This window comes from Ips typographus, linkage group LG11, assembly GCF_016097725.1.
Source record: "Ips typographus isolate SLU linkage group LG11, UJ_Ityp_2.0, whole genome shotgun sequence".
Lineage (NCBI taxonomy): Eukaryota > Metazoa > Arthropoda > Insecta > Coleoptera > Curculionidae > Ips > Ips typographus.
The window spans coordinates 2,952,712-2,975,201 of NC_138432.1; the positions used below are offsets into that span (position 1 = coordinate 2,952,712).

At 38.0% G+C, this 22,490-nt stretch overlaps 1 protein-coding gene across 1 annotated transcript in view; it reads right to left on the bottom strand.

The window, feature by feature from the left end:
* LOC145735697 (otoferlin-like) overlaps positions 1-22,490 on the bottom strand; it is a 47,461-nt gene that overhangs the window by 20,795 nt on the left and 4,176 nt on the right. Inside the window, 7 exon segments of the mRNA XM_081989673.1 lie at positions 1,727-1,811; positions 1,872-1,934; positions 1,996-2,191; positions 5,198-5,385; positions 5,434-5,712; positions 5,770-5,958; positions 18,153-18,214. Of these exon segments, the coding sequence (XP_081845799.1) occupies positions 1,727-1,811; positions 1,872-1,934; positions 1,996-2,191; positions 5,198-5,385; positions 5,434-5,712; positions 5,770-5,958; positions 18,153-18,214 (1,062 nt within the window).

Consider the following 22,490-nt stretch of genomic DNA (forward strand, 5'->3'; position numbering starts at 1 on the left):
GAACATTTAGTTCAAGAACTTATTGAACAAGATTTCGAAAGTAGATTAGAAGTTTGCGCCATATTGATGGCGAGATGGAAGGCCAACCCGCATTTTTTGAACGAGATAGTTTTTTCTGACGAGACAACATTTTTTTTGAATGGTTCAGTAAATAGACTAAATTGTCTTGTCGATATTGGACCCCCGAAAACCCACACTGAAGTATGGAAAGTCGTACGCAATGCCCACAGAAACTAAACGTATGTGCCGCAATTGTGTGTACTTCAATTGTGGGTCCTTTTTTTTATTGAGGGAACACTTAACTCTATATTAGACCAGCTACAAAATTACATAATACCCAGTTTAATTGCACTTTATCCGAATGGTGAAAACCCAAATACACCAGCAGATTCGTTATGGTTCCAGCAGGATGGAGCGCCACCACACTATTCGCGAATAGTACGAGACTACCATCAAAATATTTTCGCAAATAGATGGATCGGAAGAAGAGGTTTCATCGAATCGCCCGCTAGGTCTCCAGATCTACCCCCATTAGATTTTTATCTATGGGGTTATCCGAAATCTAAAGTCTACTTTAATATACCCGACAAATATTGAAGAATTGAAAAATAGGATTATAGCCGAAACACAACAAATACAGCCACAAACGCTAAGTAAAGTGTTACAAGAATTCCAAAATCGACTTGCGAACTGTCAGGAAGTTAATGGTTTGCAATTTGAACACTTGATTTGATTTGTTTTATGCTTTCTTTAAATAAATTGGTTCTATTTAATAAACGGTATTAATTAGTGATGTTTTAATTTGGAAATTTCCCGGCAACTACTTAGATTTTTTTTTCCTACTTGGAGTACGATGCACAATTCAAAAATAAAATTAAAAATAGGTAATTCTATTTGAAATTATTTCCGAAAAACCAAACCCTTAATTTTAAGGGAGTTTGTTCCAACCTACACGTCCTCACTGTAGTAAAATTTTTATCCCGTTTTGAATCTCGGTTTATATCGCGCTACTTTTCTCCGTTCCTATACCAGTTACAAATTGCCGCTTTGCCCCAGGTCAAAGGAGAATAACGGGGCTTCAAATTTCATAAAGGAAACTTTCTTGCTACAACTTCAGAATGTGGCCAAAAAAGCCAGTTTGCAGGTGGACTAACAAGAGTCGAGCGGTCGATTTTTATAAAGGTTGAAAATGTTGCGTTTTTTAGTATGCAAGGTTTGGGGCGTTATAGCACCGGTCTTGTACGTCTTACGGAAAAATCAATACTAGCAGTAGAAACTAAAAGTGAAGTACATTTTGTCCCATTTAAAATTTCCTCTAGATCTAAATCTACAGGTTTGGAATTTTTTTGATAAATGACGTTTTTCTAATAGTTATTTATTTGCATAGCCTAAAAACGAAAACACTCTTCAAAGTAAGTTGGTAGCAAAAAGTGAACACATGTTGCTCTAACTATTCCAAAAATTAACTCGATAGGATAAATAGTAGTTACACACAAAATGTTTCAATGCCGGGTTGAATCTTGATTCACGTCACGTTTTTGCTCCGGTCTTATACAAGTTACGAGATTTCCTTATGTAAAACACACTTTCAGTTGATCTCTCCTATTCGCCTTTAATTTGATTATCAGAGAATAAAATAAAATGTTGTTGTGACAGTTCAAACACTTAATTGATGACGTAACAACCATTTACTCTGATATTGGTCTCAGACAGAAGTAAAGCTTACCTGGTTGCGCCCACACTGTTGCCACGTCCAACTTGAAATTTCCTAGCATTTTGTTGCCCCTCAAAAAATTGCGAGACTGTAGCACCTAAAACACAGAACATAAGCTAAATTTGAAATTTGAATATCAAATTGTTCTTTCACTTACCGAAAGGTGAATAATTTTGTCGAATAGCATCACTGGAGGCATGTGAAAGTCAAAGACGAAGTACTTTGCAATCAGAAAAGTGTTTTTTTAAGGGTGACTTTTGAAATTATAGGCATTATAATACCTCATTGTAGTAAGGACAATTGGTGCTTTCCTTAACACTGGTGAATTTTTTCTGATCGCCAACCTGGATGGCGACCACTGGGTCCATGTTGAGACCAGCCAATTGGCGTGCCTCAATGATTGTAATGCACACTTGGAAGTCTTGAGCTTTCAGGGCGGGATCTTCAACTGTTTGGTTGTTTTTGAGTTCTTTTTGCCTGAAAAAGTCACGTCTCACAGTCTTAGGCCTGGTCTACACCTCCAAATTTACCAGTTAATTTTACTAATACATTTGTTTTTTAGTTGTTGTGCAACATCTGTTGCCATCTGTACTCAACTCTATGAGTTAGAAAGTACAGATTACTAGTACTAGGCATCTGTTCCTAGATTTGAGAACGCCATCTGTACTTTCTAACTCATAGAGTTCAGTACAGATGTCACCAGATGTTGCACAACAACTATCATTTCTGGCATCCAGTTGACTATACTGGAATGAAGGTTCTGTTCTTTGGTTATCAAGCCCTATACCCTCTCTGATGAGCCGTAATACGGCGAGACCGATCAGAGGATTGGGATTGATAAACAAAAAACAAAACCTCACCATTTTCAATTTTTTTTTTGTTACATCAGTTATTTGGAACAGCTTTACCAGCCATTGAATGATGAATTCTGAGGAAGATATCAATAAAGTAGAAAAAAAAACCTAATGATCTCAACGACTAAAATGAAATTGCTATGAACAAATGAAACGATAGACACCAGCCACGTGACCTTCTCACCACGAACGCTCGAATACAGCCCACTTCAAAAACATCCGGTTTCCGTGAATGATCCTGTATGAGAGATTTTCATTCCCCATACATTTTAACGTGCTAATTGGTGTCTTTATTAACCCCAGACGACAGAGAATGGAGGACTCTTGGAGATATGATGATAGCAGCATGACTCTCATCCATGACCAGCAACAGCCCGCTTTTTTCAATAGTGGCAGATGGATGAGAAGTTATTACCCGTACCTTATCTTCGTAAGTAGGTCTCTAGCTGAAAAATGCGGCAAGACATTTATTGACCATATTCCGCATTCCTAACACCAGCCATTAATACTGACAGTGCCGTAGAAGGTCCCATTTAAAAGTCGGTTCAACCTCAGAAAGGTCAACTGGAACAAATTTGTAGAAGAGGCGGAGGAAAGCTCTCCCACCGTACTCAGAGTACTATAAAAAATTCATATCTACAATTAAAAAAACAGCTAGACGCAGTATTCCCCGCTGCTCCAGTATTTAATGTACCTGGTTTCTCTAACAAAAACAAAGGCCATATGATGAGTATCTAGAGCACTTCAGCGGAAATTACTTTTTCCCAGAAGACGCGATAAACAGCCTAGATATGAAACACAGCAGCAGGAATGCCTGGAGCCTTATCAAAAAGCTATCAGGTGGCCAAACATCTTTCAATGTATGAATCAACAAACAAAATCGCGCATCAACTACTGGTGTGGTAAGTGGTAAGTGCAGATCAAAAGGCGAACAGGTCACTTCACTTTCAGGGTTGGACAACCACCTGGGATAACTAATATCGCCTTCTTTACCACTGCAGAACTGAGAACTGGAACGACGTCCCTGAAAACCAAAAAGGCTTCAGGCCCGGATGACATACTGAATGAGTTCCCGATAAACTTAGGTCCACTGGCTCTGAACTGGCTTCTTCAACTGAACAACTAGTGCTGAACCAAAATCACAGTACCAAAGCTGTGGTTAAAAGCTAAGGTAATAGCCGTCTGCAAACCAGGAAAACCACGCAAAGATGCAAACAATTCCGCCTATTGTCACTGCTATGGTCCTCGTTTGCCCCCTATGAACGCTGAACAAGATTGGGCCCCAAATAGATTGCCATCTAATCTCCCAGCAAGCAGGTTTTTTGTTACCAGGATCACAGGAGTAAGAAAAACTATTTTAAGTTTTTTTGACAAGTGGCGAATGCGCTCGAGTATCTGAAGTAACGAAATTTTAACTTCTTGCGTTTCTGTCCTAAAATACACATACTCATATTTCAGTAAAAAGTGGATTTATTTTTATGGTCACAGAAGTAAGAAAAGGTGTTTCAATTTTTCTTGACAATTGATGGAAACGCTTAAGTATCAGGTATAACCAGATTTTTAACTTCTTGCGTTACTGCTCTCAAATAGAATACGCGATTTTCTGAATAAAGTGGATTTATTACCAGTATCACAGGAGTAAGAAATAGTATATTAAGTATCAAGAACAGTAAGTAAGCTTTACTGATCGATGACAAAGTTTGGAGGCTGAGCAAAGCGAAACCTCTAATTTGTCTGAGATCAGTAAATCAGTTACTGTTCGTGATGCTTACACTATTTTTTATACTTTTTTTTTATAAATATTCTAACAAATTTTATTTAATCCTGTATGTTACTTCCAGTTCAGCTGAACGGTAAGTACAGCAGACCGACAAGTCGTAAAAAAGTTATATTTAAGGTTGTATGACAATTGGTGGATGCGCTCAGGTGTCCAAAGTAAGAAAACTTTTTTCTCCTTGCGTTTTTGCTCTCCTAATACAAGTATCGAGCATGTAAAAATTGGATTTTCTATCAGGGACACATGAGTAACAGAAAGTATTTCAAGATAGCTTAATAATTGGTGGGTGCGCTCGTGGGTCAGGGCGGACTGAATTTTGATGAATAAATAGTAATACTTAAGCCAGCTCAATCATTTCAAAACATTCTTTTACACTTCTCTTAAAAATATTTCAGAAAATTAGTTGGAAATATGAAAGCTAGCATACTGCTGAAAATGTAGGGTGATGATCAGAAGAAACAATCAGCTCAAGAAAAATCAAACATCAAGAAGACGATATTTGGTAGACTAGCTCAAGACAGAGGCGTCAAAAACATTAAAGATAATGCTTAGAAGCAGACAAAAATATTTGAATTTGATTTGACTAAGCTATTACATAAAATAAAATTAAAGAAAAAAACCTAACCAAAATAAATAGTGGGAAATGTGGTTCATGGTATAGACGATGCTAAATCAAGTTACGTTGAACCACTGATGAACTGAAGGTACTAAAAATCACATATCACCTTTTTCCGCTCATATTACATGAGTCACACTGCATATCTTGTAAGTTAAGTAGAATTGGAACAACTTTATCTTAAAATTATTATTTTATTTGGACGTATAAACCGGACACTAGAACTAAATACTCACTTGAGCAACTGTCTGTCATCTAAAATTGACGTTTGACAGTTTGAGTCAATTGACTGATCGCTACCAGCCCAACTCTCCACGTTCGAGTTTAAGGAACTTCTTCTAGAATCAACACTTTGAGCAATAAAGGCTTCATCGTCAGTATCGCTGTCCTTTGACGGTCGTTGTTTTCCAAAACGAATTAAACTCTGTAACAATCAGATTTAAGCAAGAATCAGAGCGAATCAACGACTTACTCGAACACTTTTCAATGTTGATCGTTTTCGGTCAACGCAACACTTTTCCGGGGTTCCCAGTGACATGCCGCGCATCAACGACTTTCTGAATCCTTGACGGTGCGGCGTTGCCGCCTGCTCGTTGAGAATGTTTCGTTCTATGTTGGCAATGTTGCTCTCTATGTCAATAAGCATGCGTTCCTCGTCTTCAAACAGTCGATCGGTGGCTGTGCCGACACTCATTGATCTTAACGACGACGTGTCCGGAGCGGCGTAGTAGACAGTGAACTCTATCCCAATCTATTTTGTAATTAAACAGTGTTGCCAGTTGTCAGATAATTAAAAAACTAAAACCACCTCTAGGGTTTTGTTGTTGGTGTCCACCAGGTTATCAGTCACGTTGATAACGCTATCCTCTACGACTTTCTGTAAGCTCATGCGATAACTTCCCAATAGTTTGTCGTTGAAAAGTCGGTTTCTAAGGTAAAGTTCGATAGTGACGGTTTCCAGATCATCTACTGGTCTAGCAATAGGCCAGTCAGTCTTCTGTTAATACAGGAAATGCAAAATGATGAGATCAAAATGAACATCGTATTATACACACTACGTATTATTTGTAACACACTTCTTCTGGTTGATGCACAACCATTATCTAATAATAAATACCCTTTTGGTTGCATTGCAGTTAAAAATTCGATTTAATTATTTCCAAAATGTTTGATTATAATATTGAACGGTGCAGAAAATGAGTCATCAATAAAACCACTTTTCGTCAGGGAGATTTCTTGTGGTCCTAAGAATGTCCTGGAACAATAGAACCACTTTTGACCTATCAGTATCACCAAACTGCAAACGTTTAAAGTTGTTTAATTATTTTGGCGGATGTTGATTAAGTTTTTGGGGCGTAGAAAAGTAATTCCTAGTTACCACTTTCTATTTTTGTCAAAAAGGTTTCCTGAGATCGTAAAGATCCTTTAGTACCATAACGCCTTTCCCGCACTCTAGCAGTACCGCGAAACTGAAAAAGTTTCTACTAGAATGAATAAAGAGTTGTAGGTGTTAAAGGAAATGAAGAGAAGAAAGATCACCTATCTCTTTCGTCTTTGATTTTCAGATTTTTGCTTCTATTTCCTGTTTTTTTTTTTGCTATTTTGTCGATGAAATCGTGCTCTGGAAGATTCGGTATACTTCGATAGCCCCCACCACTTCCGGTTTTCTCCGGACTATTTAAACTCGAGGAAGCCATTTTGACTCTCATTGAACTTCTGCACACCTTTGGCTGTGGTTGGAAGCCGCTCACATCACTCTTCGTTGTGTGTGACTCAGAACTCAGTGTGTGAGGATTTTTGAGTGTTTGCGCATAATCTACTGCTCGTTATAGTCGCTATTTCTAGTGTTCTATGCTTTTAAGTTGCAACTAGGGTAAGTTTTTTTTTGGGTTAAGTGTTGATCCCGATGTCAATCATATGGAAATGTATTCGTTGAGGTAGAGGCCTACTGAGAGATTAGTGACCGATGAAGAGGGTCTTATTCTTTTGTTTGCTTTCTAAAAAGTAATAGAAAAGGGCTGAAACATCTTGTATTCTATACTCTTACGAGAAGGCTGAAACACATGTAACCTCTGTACTCCAGCAGGGAGAGTGATTGGCCTGTAGACTTTCATCTCTAGACTCCGTCTGTAGTTTACCAGATTGATGTACTTCTGGACTCGTACTAGTCACAGCTGTAAAGGAGTTATCAGGCAAGATTTTATCCACCTTTTAACTCCCACTAACACCAGTCACACTTTTCTTTTTCACTTGCCGAATAAATCCATTAGCCATCTGAATTGGTAGTCTTTATTTATTTTTTTAATTTTGCTTATTGGAACCATAGACTTATTCGACCTTCCTATTTTTTAATTATCATTTAATTTTTAGTTTAATTAATTTTAATTGAATTCCTCCTCATCATCATCATCAGCCTATATCGTCCACTGCTCAACAAAAACCTCTTTCATGCTTTGCAATTCCCTCCTGTCCTGTGCCATCAGCATAAAGTTTCCAGCGAGTCTCCTGTGTGGTAACTCCATCGGGCTGGTGGGCGTCCTCTGGTTCTGTACGCTTCTACTCTTGGTCTACATTGTATTTTTTTTTGTCCATCGTCCATCGGTTACTCTGGCCACATGACCCGCCTAGTTCCACTTCCTTCGCAGAATGGTCTCGACAGCATCTCTTACTCCTGTGTTGTGTCTGATGGTTCTATTTGGGATTCTATCTAGTTCTTGGTTTTTGTTAATGTCTCTGAAGAGACGTTATTAAGAGACAACAGAGAGAGAACGCATTGGATGAACACCTTTTTTAAACACCTTGGAAAGGTGGATCTGAAAATTGTTCTTAATTTTTTTCACAAATTTTGTCCTTTTAATCATTCTCTAATCAACAAGTACGTGTAGCAGCGTGTGAATAAGTTCATCACTAAAGAAGAAAATTAGACACATTTTAATTTTGTTTTTTATTTTTGGGAATATTAGTTATACGTACAGAAAACACCAAAAGACGCGCTTTTTTTAACGATTTAGTCAACGATCTTAGAAGTCAAATAGCAGGCTTGTACGGTGCGAATGGAAAAATTGTATATTTTATGGCTGTGTTTTTATGGGTAGCTTTACGATAGCGGAATTGATTTATTTAAATTTCTTTGGTATTCGATGTAGGTCACTTTTTTACGACTAAAATACCAATTTGCATATCAGTCAAATTTGTATTCGTAAAGTCACGCATAACTTGTATTGAAAATATAGCGATTAAGCTATAATGTATTATACCAAGTGTCCAAGACCACTCTGGACATAGAAGATTAACGTGGAAAAACGGTTTCGTAGGGTGAACGATACAGTTATTGGCCGTTTAAAGCACATTTTTCCTTTATAGCTATTAAAACATTTTTTTTTTGTTAATTATAATTTTTTTTTAATTGCAACGAGTAAAGTGAAACTTGTACTTTAACGATTAAACGAAAGGAAACAAAAAAGTGACTAAAATTATAGTTATTCGCCGTTGATATTCTAGTAAAGAAAATAAACGTTTAAGAAGTTATGGACGCATAGTAGCTGAGTGAACCTTCGCATAACCGAGAAGCTGAGCCAGCACCAGCAAGTTTATAAATTTAGTATTAAGTCGCTTTGTGAGCATTCTCTGTCATACTTTAGAGCTGTACGCTTCGGGTTTTCCCGACTTAAAGAACGTAATTAAGACAAAGAAAAATGGAAGTAAAATTCAAAAAAACAGTTTTTTAGGACAAACAGGTCCTTAATTTTTTATATTTATATCTAAGACTTAGCTTTATTAATACGTTTTAAACAAGTAGGACCTGCAAAAAAAATTGTTATGCATATTGAGTTTTTTTATACAAATAAGTGACAACACCTAGTACAATGTATATTCCCGCGCTTTGATAGAGTACTTAATATTTGTAGTACAAGAAAAACAAATTCGTACATTCAAATTAATTTTAATAAACTAAAGAATTATTAACGTTTTCTGCTGTGTTATTGTTTAGTTCTTCAAATTCTAGTTATTGTGTTGCATGTTTTAGTTTTACAACTATGGATGGGTTCTTGGGTTGTGGTCCATAAATAAAACACAGATCAAATGCTTGATCGTATGTATTTTTTCGACGTTTCAAGGCTGGCTGGCCTCTTCATCAGGAAAACTTAAAAAAAAAGGATTGTTGACAGAGAAGTAATAAAAAAGAGTGTACAGATAATGATAACCTACAAAGTGTCTAACTATAATATTGTACCGTTTTTCACACAACAACAACGCGGGATACTTTTAACTCGCTCCGTATATTTCGGTTCTAGGTATCGTCATGTCCTTGCAATGTAACCTTTTTTGTTGTCTCTTCGGCCATCTTCACACTAAACTCGTCTTGATTACGCTATTTTCCAAATTCAAATAAAATTTATGTTGTTTCATAAGATTCATCCCCATTAGTACATCATCGGTTATGTTGGCTACGAGAACTAAATGATTGAATTCATGCTGTCCAAACTTGATTTTAGCTTCATGAATTCCCAATACAGGTATTGTATCTCCTCCGGCTGTTTCCAATATAAACTTTGTTCCGGTATCACTAATTCTGCAAAGCTTCACTATGTCTGGTCTTACTATGGTAAAACAAGTTCCAGTGTCGACAACCATTTGACAATTCCTTCCGCAAACCTTGCCATTTACTAGTAAGCTGGTATTGTTAAGCTGAAGACGAGCTACCTTAATAACTGAAGCTGAATGATGATTTTCAGTCAGCTTTTACTTCTGATGAACATTGGCCAAATCTTCTCTTCCATAATTCACCATTCCTTTTGGTTTAAGGCACTGATGTTGCTTATGTCCTTCTTCACCGAAGATCCAGCATCGCAAGAATCGTGCTGATGGCTTCCATTGGTAGTTTTGATAGTTTTGCCTTCTCATTTCCCATCTTTCCTGGTGGTATATTCTTCTCGGTTTAGGGCATTGAGGTCGAATGTGCCCTTTCTCTCCACAGTTCCACCATTCAAAACGGCCTCGTTTGCGCACTACGATTGTTTGTTTTTCCCGTTTACTTTACTCCACATTTCCATTAACTCCTTTCGCAAAATCTCCAATTGCCGATTCAATTCTGACTGAGTAATTGAGTGGTCTGGATTATCATAACGGTTCCTGGACTTGGGTGTACTTATTTGGCGCACTCGTGCATATACTCGTGACACGCTAGCTGATGTCTTGAGAGGCAATGGGTAAGCCAGATAAACCAAACGGGCAATATCAGCTTCATTTTGCTGTAAAGTTTCTTGACTTCTGCTCGACAACTGTGCCTCGTAAACTTACTCCACGGGCTTGTTTCCAAACATCATTTCTAAGTTCTGGATGATGTCGTCGTAGTTTCTATAATGACTATCATCTAGGGTCTGTAGAACTTCCAGGGCTTCTTCTCGAAGGACAAAAGCAAGGCAGTGGCTTTGTCACTTAATGTCCAACTGTTTGCTGCTGCAGCAGCCTCAACCTGTTTTTTGCAAACCTGCCACGAGGTCTTGCCGTCGAAAACTGGAGGTTTGATATTTGAGCAGGCAAAAGTATTGGTGACTAAGGTTGGCTTTAAGGAGTTTTCTTGCAGTTTGTCAACCTTCGTCTGTAAGTTTTGCATGGTTTCCTCGACACCGCCTATTCTCTTGTCGACCTTTTCTTCCAAGGTTTCTACCCGGGTTTCCTTCTCGCTTTTTTGTTCACTAATCACACAATCTAGCTTTTGTTCTTGGTCCTTTAGTTGATCGTTAATGTCATCAAACTTCTGGTCTTGACTTCATCTCTTGTAATTTGGACTCAAATTGTTCTTGACTGGTTTGCTTTAATTTCCTCCAACTTTCTGTCCTGGCATGCCTTCACTTTCTCTAACTGGCGGTCTTCGCGGGTTAGTTTGCATCTCCTAAAACAGGTCTCGACTAAACTGGGTAGACTTCATTTCTTCAAACTCACGGTTTTGATTTTCTTGATTTGCTTTCACATCAGGAAGGAGATGAAAGAGGTCCATAAGCTGTTTTACTGCATCCTCCCTCTTCGCACTTTGTAGTCGGGTATTTATAGGCCGTCTGTCTGTCTCTCCTGGACTCGGGCTCTTATTTTTTCCTCCTCTCTACCGTTTTTCACACTAAAACACCGCGCGATACTTTTAACTCGATCCGTATATTTCGTTTGTTTACAAACACTGACAACTGCTGTCTAACCCCCAGCTGACAACTCTTTACAATCACAACAACAACTAACTCACTACCAGTCTTAGCCCAGCTGTTTATAGGTATAGGCCTACATGAATTCGAGGGAATTCGGAAATATTCATGAAATTGGCATTCTCTCTTAAACTTCAAACTATGACATAAATCTCTCTCTCTCACAAACAGCTGAACTACGACGTTCTAGATCCTAAACAATACAATATACAGGGTAAGACGAAATGAACTAAGACTATACGAGGTAACACAAAATAACTAAATGTACATTTCGTAACAATATGCTTTTTCGACGACTGACTTTGAAAGTACCTCATGTACGCTTCCATTTAAAAGCAGAAAGTGGTTATTCGCCGCGCGAGAACAGAAAGTAAATTATTTTCTGCTCTAGAGCGTTTTCGCTTTCTACTAACAATCTACTCACCAACTTTTTCGGCGTTTCCATAACAACGCTTGACATACATGTTTGAAATATACACATTCCGTCAAAGTGATTTATCGGTGACAATGAGTTCGAGCGACGAAAATGATGTGAGTTGTCCTTCTACTCCACCCCACATCAATCGTCGAAAAAATATCGTCTATATTTCGAGCCGAAAGTACTTTTGCCGCATTTACATGATTGGAGCGTTCGGCTTCGCCTCAAGCTGCAATTTTCATGTGCAAGCGGCAAATATGTACTTTCCGCTCTTAATATAGAATATACTATTTTCGACGACTGACTTTGAAAGTACCTCATGTACGCTTCCATTTCAAAGCAGAAAGTGGTCATTCGCCGCACGTGCGCAGAAAGTGAATCATTTTCTGCTCTAGAGCGTTTTCGCTTTCTACTAACAATCTAGTCACCAACTTTTTTCGGCGTTTCCATAACAACGCTTGACATACCTGTTTGAAATAACCACATTCCGTCAAAGTGATTTATCGGTGACAATGAGTTCGAGCGACGAAGATGATGTGAGTTGTCCTTCTAATCCACCCCACAGCAGTCGTCGAAAAAATATCGTCTATATTTCGAGCCGAAAGTACTTTTGCCGCATTTACATGATTGGAGCGTTCGGCTTCGCCTCAAGCTGCAATTTTCATGTGCAAGCGGCAAATATGTACTTTCCGCTCTTAATATAGAATATACTATTACCAGCCAGACAATTCTATACTCTTATACGTTGTTTTTTTCACTTTTGAGCTTTCTAATTTTTAAGGAAAGCTTATTAAACAATGTTTTATCTTCTTATTATTCTTCTTCCGCATATTGTAGGCTTTAGGCCCGTATTTTCCAAATTTAATTTTCTTTGAGATTTTCAAAATAACGGCTCTATCCATCTCTTTGGAGGTCTTCCTAAAGGGCGTTGTGTTTTTGTTATACCAACTCTAGCGAGTTTTGTTAGCGTTTCTCTAGCCATGCTATCCATGTGATCATTCCAGGCTACCTTTACGTCTCCACCTGACAATGTCTTCTATCTCACATCCGTGCCTTATGTCCGGGTTTTCGTTTTCTGTTTCTTAATGTGTGTACCCTGAAATGTTTTTAAGTATTTTTATTTCTTGTTCGAAGGATATTTTTCGTTCTTTATATGCCAACACCGATCTATTTCAGGTTTTGTATATTTAAACTTTTGACCTTTTATTCATATTGGTTATTCCAAGTGATGTCACGAAGTGAGCCTGGTGTTCGGCTGGCTTTGTGGACTTTTCCATTTACTTCATTCGTCCTATTTTCATTTGAGGTAATTTGTGTTTTATTCAAATTACGCGCCATACTGCCCGGATATACTTAAGGTTACAATTGTCAAGAGAGAGAGAGAATTGTGAGGTTAAATAAAAATAATAGATGTGTGTTATCTCGGTCCAAATTATTTGTATTATTTTGTCTCTAACTACGAATGCGAGATTCCCAAAGGGCGGTAGTTGTGATGTCCTTTGAGTGAACTAACATTTGTATGCCTACGTAGTCGAACGAGATTTAGTTTTTCTTATAGATACTTGCATATTGAATGATCTAGCTCTTTCATAGAATGCGTATAGGAGCCGTTGCAAATCGACCGTTCTCTGCTATAGTCAGATTTTGATTAACCAATATGTGTTGAACGCTCAGCTACGTGTTGAACGTTGCGCTGTTCTTGGACCCTTTGATTACAATTATAAATAGGTTCTTGGGTTGTGGTCCATAAATAAAACTCAGATCAAATACTTGATCGTATGTATTTTTTCGACGTTTCAAGGTTGTTGACAGAGAAGTAATGAAAAAGAGTGTACAGATAATATTAACCTACCCGTGCACCGTTGCAAATCGACCGTTCTCTGCTATAGTCAGATTTTGATTAACCAGTATGTGAGTAGATATGTTGTGATTTAGTTTTCTAATGATATCTATTATAGTTTTCGGCACATCTTCCCTTTCAAGAATATCAACTACGTCACTTAACCTATCAAACGCTTTGGTAAGGTCTATAAAGCCAAATATATGCGGGTTTTTCGTATTCTATAGCTTCTTCCAGTATTACACCGATTTTTTTAGATCCATATACAAACGAGTTACAAACAAATTCCGAGCGGAGAATAGGCAGCTTCAATAATAACTTCTGACGAGTATTGGATAACTTATTGAACTACAATTTGCAGTTTTAAGAATAAAAAGATATCACAGGGTCAGAATGCTCAGATTCAAGAAGAGCGGGCGACATGGAGAAATAAAAGAGGAATAGAAAAAAAGAAGGAGAAAAAAAGAGGAGTTTATGAATTCACTTATCAAAAGAACGTCATTATTGTCGCTTCTTTCTGTGTTTCTTCCGCGGTTGTATGGTAAAATTCTGGCCACAGTTGCTATAAGATTTTGTCTCTCTATCTGTTGGTTGCATCAATATTTTCTTTAAATTCGCCAAACGTTAAAATATCGACTATGTGAGATAAGGTACTATATTGTGGTTTCCTTTTCCTTAAGAACTTCCATACCATAGAGCTGGAATTCCACGGATATAGATTATATCCGTGCTTTGAAACTATTTATAATTAGTTCTGGGCGAACCGATTTTGAAATCATTAATTTCAGTAATACTGGAAACTTCTTTTTTGTTAATTCCTGAGATGGATTATTTCTAAGTCATTCTATTACGCCTTTCCTGCAACCATCTTTCAAAGGCTTAAACATTGAGACATCGGCTGGCTAGAGTTATTTCCAGGTTTGTACAAATGTCACCTAGTTTTCGATCAGTATATTTTATATGCTTTGTGGCCATCGACCATGAGTATTACTGAAAACTTTACGGCTGATTTTTTCAGATGGCAATAAAAGGTGTATTCCACATATTCATAAATTATTTCGGTTCGGATAATATGTTCATTGAGAAACAAGAAACCAAACCAATATAATAAATACTGGTGTATAAGTTCCTGCTACACTAAATGTGAATAACACAGTAAGGCCTTTACATCGATACGAGCGGCAAGCGATACCGATTTGTCGCTTCCGTTTGTCCTGGCTAGGTTGGATTCAGTTTAAACTGTTAACTTTAGCGTCCTGCAATAAGCGAATACACAAAAATAAATCAGTCTTAATTATGGAGCCTACGGATAATATGTTAAAATTTTACTTTGGAATTTTCTGCCCTTTATAACCTCTTATATGAGCCCGTCACGTCCCTCGGGTATGGGAGCTACAGCAGCCCATTGTCCTTTATAAAGTCCACCAACCTGCTGGGGCATAAGTCCCTTATGACTTTGGGCAACAGCACTGGCTGTCCCAGAAAGCGCATGCGCGAGTTTGAAAAGGCCGGACAGTTTATGAGTACATGTCCCGAAGGTTCTTCATCTTCTAAGCATCTCCCACACTCCGGATCCTCCGCAACACCCATCAGGGACTGGTGTCGTCTCAGGTGACAATGACCGGTGAATAAGCCTGTCTTTTTAGGTTGCTTCTGTTGAGCCTCGGTGCCTGTTTTCTTTTCAGAGCGTGTCGGGCTCTTATGAGTTCTTTGGCCTGTCTCATGCCCGGTGCGGCAACACAGCGGAAGTAAAACAATTGCCTTGCCAAGGCCCCTATTAAGCAAGTAGTCATGCTCTTTGAGATCCCAACAAATGGTGCTGGGCCGATGGGCGTCTCTTATGCGCCCAATGTAGAGAAACGGTCGGCCTCCTCATTGTCCGGAACATCAGAAAGTCCTTGCATCCAGATGTGGCGGATGCCATTTTCAAACCGGAGTGCCTAGAGGATTGTTTTACATTCCAGCATTAGCCAGGAGCTGACTTTCTCAGAGCTGAGTCCTTGGATGGCTGCCCTGCGAAGCGAAGACACTCGCTCCAGCAAGTTTACTATTTTGTCTAAGTACAAATCATGTTAGATCTTCAATAAACCTTATTGGATGATCTCCCAATCTAAGCGAATAATTAGAAGTGAAGAATGAATACATGATGAGTAGATAGAATACAGATGGTTCCAAGGTGAACAAAAGTACAGGTGCGGTATGTCATGCAACAGCAGAAGGAAATAATATTGTTCTAAAGTAGGTAGCATGGCAACCGTATTCCAGGCTGAAATAACAGCAATAAGTGCCTGAACACAAGAAATGATAAGGAGATCTTATCACAATAAGAGGATCCGAATCATCACAGTCAGCCAAGCTGCACTAAATGCACTGAAATCTGTTGAAATACGCTCCAAAACGGTTAAAAAATGGGTGGACACTCTGGCGTGCCTTGGTGGACATAATAAATATTGTCACGTGTAGAAAAAAAGTTTGGTTGGAGTGGAAGATAGACCACGGTTGTGTTAGCCCTTCGGTTTTGTCTGTAATTGAAACCTGCGGCTACAATGCACTGGGTGCTTATTGGACGCGCTCAAAGGGCTAGTTTGAACTGACAGGGCTAAGAGTTCAATGGCCTCTACAAGCTATACGAAGAAGCCCTTTCTTATCAGCCTGGGGCTCCGGAGAAGGCAGCTAGTAGCAAGTGTCTTCAACTTCAAGTTGTAAGCTGCGAGCTGTCCGACCCGGAGACCTTTAGTAATCTTAGGTGTGTTCGGGTGCTCCTTTTATATTCGTACCTGCACCTCATTTCTGCTGATTATGTGGGTGATATTCTTATCTGTGACATAAATAAGTAGCCCCGAACAGTTTGGTATTTATTTACAATTTTCAACTTATGTTCTATTCTTAATGGAGTTTTCCTTATGTAAAACACACCGACAGTATTTTTAATACCGTTATTTTTGGTAAAATGTTAAAAATTACAATTGCAAAGCTAAATTCGCCAGTCCAGCTTTTAGTCAAGACATCAAATTTTATTTCTTTAAATTTGACACGTTTTTGCGTTCTTATTCATTTTCTTTTACTGGAATTCCGACTTTTGGCAGGTTTAACATCAGTATGACACTTTTGACAGACGGAATTACAGATTTTGACAATTTTTTTATTGTCAAACTGCGATTTTTGGCAGCGTTGCCAAACCGTGCGCACTCACCTCTAACGGATTGTCGCCAACCAGGATCGCCCGCAGTTAAAAATTGGATAAAATGACAGCAAATACGTGTTATGCGGTAAGTCAATTTTTGAGAAATTTTACAGGCTTTCAAGGTTTTGACTTTGAAAATTGCCTGGAATTACTGCAACTGCTCCAGTAAATAAATTTTTATAAAATTTGACTGATTTTCAATATTTTGACCTTTAAAATTGACTAGAATGACTGCAGCTGCTCCAGTAAGTTAATTTTCATTAGATTTGACGGTTTTAAACGTTTTGACCTTCAAAATTGCCTGGAATGACTGCAACTGCTCCAGTAAGCCAATTTTCATAAAATTGTAGTGGTCATCAACATTTTGATCTTGAAAGTTCACTGGAATGACGCTACTGCTTCAGTTGGTAAATTTTCATGAAATTTGACTGGTTTTCAACGTTTTAACCTTGAAAATGACTAGAATGACTGCAACTGCCCTAGTAAGTCAATTTTATGATTTTTGACTTTTTTTCGACGTTTTGACTTTGAAAAGTTACTAGAATTACTGTAACTGCTCCAGTAAGTCAAGGTTCATGAATATTGACTACTTTTTCAACGATTTAAGCTTGAAAATTGCTTAGTTACTGCAACTGCATACTTCGTAGGTAAATTTTTATAAAATTTGACTGCTTTTCAAACTTTCGACCTTGAAAATAGACTGTAATGTCTGCAACTGCTCCAGTAAGTTAATTTTCATGAAATTTGACTGGTTTTCAACATTTTGACAATGAAAGTTGACTGGAATGACCGCAAATGTTCCAGTAAGTCATTTAATAAAATTTTACTGGTTTTCAACGTTTTGACCTTGAATATTAACTAGAGTGATTGCAATTGCTCCAGTAAGTGATTTTCACGATTTTTGAATCTTTTTCAACGTTTTGACCTTGTAAATTGACTAGAATGACTGCAACTGCTCTAGTTAGTCAATTTTATAAATTCGGACTAGTTTTCCATGTTTTTACGTTTAAAACCGACTGGAATGAATGCTCCAGTAAGTCAGTTTTTATGATTTTTTACTTTTTTCAACGTTTTGACTTTCAAAAATTACTAGAATAACTGCAAATGCTCAAGTAGATCAGTTTTCATTAAATTTGACCATTTTTCAATGTTTTGACTTAGAAAATGGACTAGAATGACTAGAAATAATGAAAAATTGAATCATCAGTGTTCATGACATTTGAAAAAATGTAACCTCTAAAGATCGTATTAAGGTATTTTTGCTGTTACAGGTCTCATCCAGAAGTTATTAGGACGGATATTAAGAGAATGCACCAAAGTGCTACTCAAACTAGTTTAGAATTTTCCACTGATCTTCGTTATTTGAGGAGCTATAATAAAACTGTAAGTACGGAAAGTTGTAATAAATTTCATTCTTTATAAGATTGTGTTAAGGTATTTTTGCTCCTCAGAGTGTTACAAGGCCAAAAGTAACAGAATGCACTGAAGTTCTTTTTTTAAGCTAACTAGATTTGTATGTTTACCAAGAAAGGGTTAACTACTACTAACTTACTTGATCCACCACAATACCTTCTGATCCACCATCGTCAGGGAGGTTTATTAAACGTGACACCCCTGTAAAAACATAACATATCATAAAAAATACTTGTACACCTAGCGTAAGTTAAACAAAATGGGAATGACGTCACATTTGCAACAGTATGTACCAAAACAGAAACGGCACTAAAACAGCATTATTTGTGTGAAAATCAGTTTTTCAATCTTGATCCTAGTAAATATACAATTTTTTTTGTGTTTCTATAAAAGATTTTTAATTTCCCAAAAAACAATTTTTATCACCTAAAAAACCATTAGCAAGCTCAACCATTTTGACATCATTTGTTTTACCATTGAATAACTTGCTTATTTCCTACACTTGTCTTGCACTTTTATACGTCAATTGATAGCTAATAAAACAAGCTTTTCATCGACATATAAAAAGTTTTAGAGTTTGGCCGCTAGAAGTCTTCAAAATGGAACCAGTTATCCAGCTCAACCATTTTGACACTCTTTGCTTTCTCTTGAATGACTAGCTTGTTTCCTATACTTTCTAATACTTTTGTACGTTAATATTTAGCCAATGAAACTGATTTTCCATCGACGTATTAAAATTGATTTGGTTGGTGTTGGGTTATGCCACCAAAGCTGTTGTTGAATAGTTTTTATCGAAAAGTCGTAGTCCATATGCACACAGTGGAGTAGTGAGTATAAGTGAAAGCAAAACTCAGAGTCGATCTCCACAAATATATATTAATAAGTTGTTATCTGCCTAACATGTTTCGGGTGTATTCAGACATCCATCTTCCGAGGCTGAAAGTTGTACAGTATGTTAGTTAATTACTTACAAAACTAAGGACATGGCAGCCTACTTTAACTAGATCACTAGTCTGCTGGCTGTCATTCTACAAGGGGGGACAGCTGAACCCAGATGTACTTAAGGTGGTGATTGTTTTTTTTATTCTACAAAGGGGAAAAAAACCTTGATCCCTTTTATCAGAAATCTTTATGTCGAACATTGAATTATCCCTTAATAAATCTCCTTTATTTTTCAAAATTCTCTTCTACAGGAGATACGTAGATGACATCTTTTGCATCTTGAATGGCACTTTGCTTGAACTCCACCAATTCTTTGACTTTCTTAAAACCTTACATAATTCTATTACGTTCACTATGGAACTGGAGTCTTCACAATCACTGCCCTTCCTTGACATTCTGATTCCCAGAGTAAACAACAAGATAGAGTTCTCAATATACCACAAACCCACTAGCACAGATAGTATCATTCCTTTTTCCTCTAATCACCCCTTTTCCCAAAAGACTGCCTCATTGAACTGCTTTTTCCACAGACTATTCAGCATACCTACCTCTGCTGGAGCCCAACTTTAACAAAGAACTCTCATAGATCAGAACTGTAGCTACCAACAATGGTTTCCCTGTAAGTTTAGTTAACAAAATCTACTACAACCACTTTAAGAAGTTTGTCAACAGAAAGCTCTCAGTGAAAGAACATGACATTGAGACTAGATACTTCTCAATACCTTACTTGGGGCCTTTCTCTCTTGGTTTCAAATCCCTGTTTAAATCCTATGGCATCTCTATCTGCTTTAAAGTCTCACACTCTGCATCCCGTCTTTTTGTCAACTCCAAAGATCCAACTCCGCTCCTTAACAAGTCTGGTGTTTACCAGCTCTCTTGCTGCACAGCCAACTGTGAAGCTGTCTACGTTGGTCAAACAGGTAGAAAATTTGCCACTCGAATACATGAACACAAGAAAGAGTTTGAAAAATTTATTAACAACCAAAATTTGAACACTAGTTACATGAAATCACTATTTTCACGCCACCTTCGCCTCAACAACCATGACTTCAACGTTGAAGAGGGCTTCAAGACTCTCCATTTCTGCGAAAAAGGCAATCCACTGGACCTTCTGGAGGTCTTTGAAATCAACAAGGCTTCATCCAACGATAATGTGGTCTGCCTTAATGACCAGCTTAGACACGGCTCCATCCCTTTCTTCAGATCCCTCAATTTCTAGTTCCCCAAGACAATCTCCCGGTCCCCCTGTGCTAGATTTCAACCCCCTCTTAACCTGCCCACAATTAATTCCCACTGCTTGAATACTTCCGTTTGCCTGTGACCAAGAACTATGTTTAAATCTGTACTTTTATGTCTCCAGTTTGAAGGTTGCTTAGGGTTTAAATTTAATTTTAATCTTCATTCGTTAACTAGCCATGTCATTATTTGTACAACCCTATACTTAGTTGTCCGATAATTAGTATTAAGTTTTAATTTAATCTAACTTTGTTATTTGTTTACACTGTATTGTTTTGATGAAGTAGACCAACTACACATGTATTGTCACCTGTCAGCTGTCTGTCATGTCCGGCTTTCGGTTTTTTGACCTTTTCCGGTTTTTGGGGGATTTGGTTTTTTGGTTTTTTCGGATTTGGCAATATGATGTTGCCCCCTAGACTTCCGTTTCCTGCAACCTGCCCTTGGCGTGTAGTAGGAACCATTTTGTCCACTTTATGTCCGGCTGCACCCAACCCATGAAGCCCCGCACGGTCACACTACCATAGTGATAAAAGGGAAAAGTCTCCCCCTATTTTAACCTGTTCAGTGTCCAACTTGTGAATGTCCACCGCGGTTTTTGTTGTGTGACGTCCCTTTCGTGTCTACTTGGTCTCCTTTAGGTAAGATATGCAGTTTTGCCCTTTTGACTTATCTGCCGCCCCCATTACATATACTCTTCCAGGACATCCTACTTCTACTCATGTTCTTTTATTACAGATAAACATACAGTTTTGACATCATTTAACTTCCTTGGGTTTTGATTAAGTTTTTTTCCCCCTTCAAGAATAAAAAACCAAGCAACCGACTTCTTCTTCTCTTTGACATCAACACTGGGTTTTGATTAAGTTTTTTTCCCCTTTGAGAATAAAAAAAGTTCACGTCGACACGTTGATGAGCCTGCAATAAAATGAGAGTTTATCTGTGTCTGAAACGGAATACGACGTCAAAACACCGTCCTCCTCACCCCTTCGCTGCTATGGCGGTTCGTGAAGTGTTGGACGTAGAATTTGATCGTTTAATTATTAACGGAATATTAACCAAGGTCGAGCAATCTGAATGGGTAGCGACCATTGTCGTCGCTAGGCAGGCAAATGGAAAAATCAGATTACGTGCCGATTCTTCAACTGGATTAAACGATGCCTTAGAAGATGATGGATACTCGATTTCCAACATTAGGAAGCGTTAGTGGGCAAATTCAGTGCAAATTATGTGTTGAGTCAACTTGACTTTAAAGATGCTTATCACCAGCTTGTGTTAGACGATGAGGGAAGAAACTGACCACCAGGACTTTTCCCATACAATCGCCTGGTCTTTGGAATCAAGTCTGCTCCGGCTATTTTTCAAAAGGTGATAGAGCCATAAATGAACGGATTGGAAGGAGTAATTGTAAATTTGGATGATATTTTGATTATGGCACCGGATAAAGAGATTCATGATTTTCGTATACGGAGGGTGCTGGAGAAGCTGAATGACTGAGGGTTCGTCTTCAAGTGGAAAAATGCAAATTCAAAACCGAAAGGGTCAAATATTTGGGATTCATTGTGGACAAAAATAGAATAAAAGCACATCCAGCACGAATCGAAGCTTTGGACAGTTAACAAAGACCTCAGGATCAGAAAGATGTCCGATCAGGAGATGATAAACTATTATGGCAAATTCGTAGCTGATTTTCATATCAAGAAGAAATCGCTGGAAGACATTCCACAAGAAGAAACATTTAACGCTATTAAGACTTTGAAAAATTCACTCCTTCTTACTCACTTTGACCCGCGCCAGCGTTTAATAGTAGCTACAGATGCTTGCCAATCTAACAGACTTGACTGATTTCGACATAGGTATATGTGATGACCGATGAATTTGGTAAAGCGGATGCCTTATCACGGTTAATTGATAAATCAAGAAGGAACTCAATTGACTTTGAAATGAAGTGGTTATTGCTGTGGTTTAAGCTGCTGATGAAGAACTAAGTGGTATCGCCCAAGAAGCCATGGGATCCGCAACGGTGCGGAAGACTTTGCAACGTTTGACGCGGGAAGATACTGTATTTCGAAAGATTTCTGATCGAATAAAAAAACGGATGGAACAAGGCCGATTGCCTATCCATTGTGATGGAACGAGTGGTTATTCCTCCTCCGCTTCGAGATTGTGCACTTAAGCTTTCACACTTTTTTTCGTAATCTTGGACGTCATCATTATTTTTGGCCAAGAATTTACAACTACATCAAGCGAATAGTGAAACAGTATTTGAGATGTGCTGAAACTGCAACGGCTCCATGTA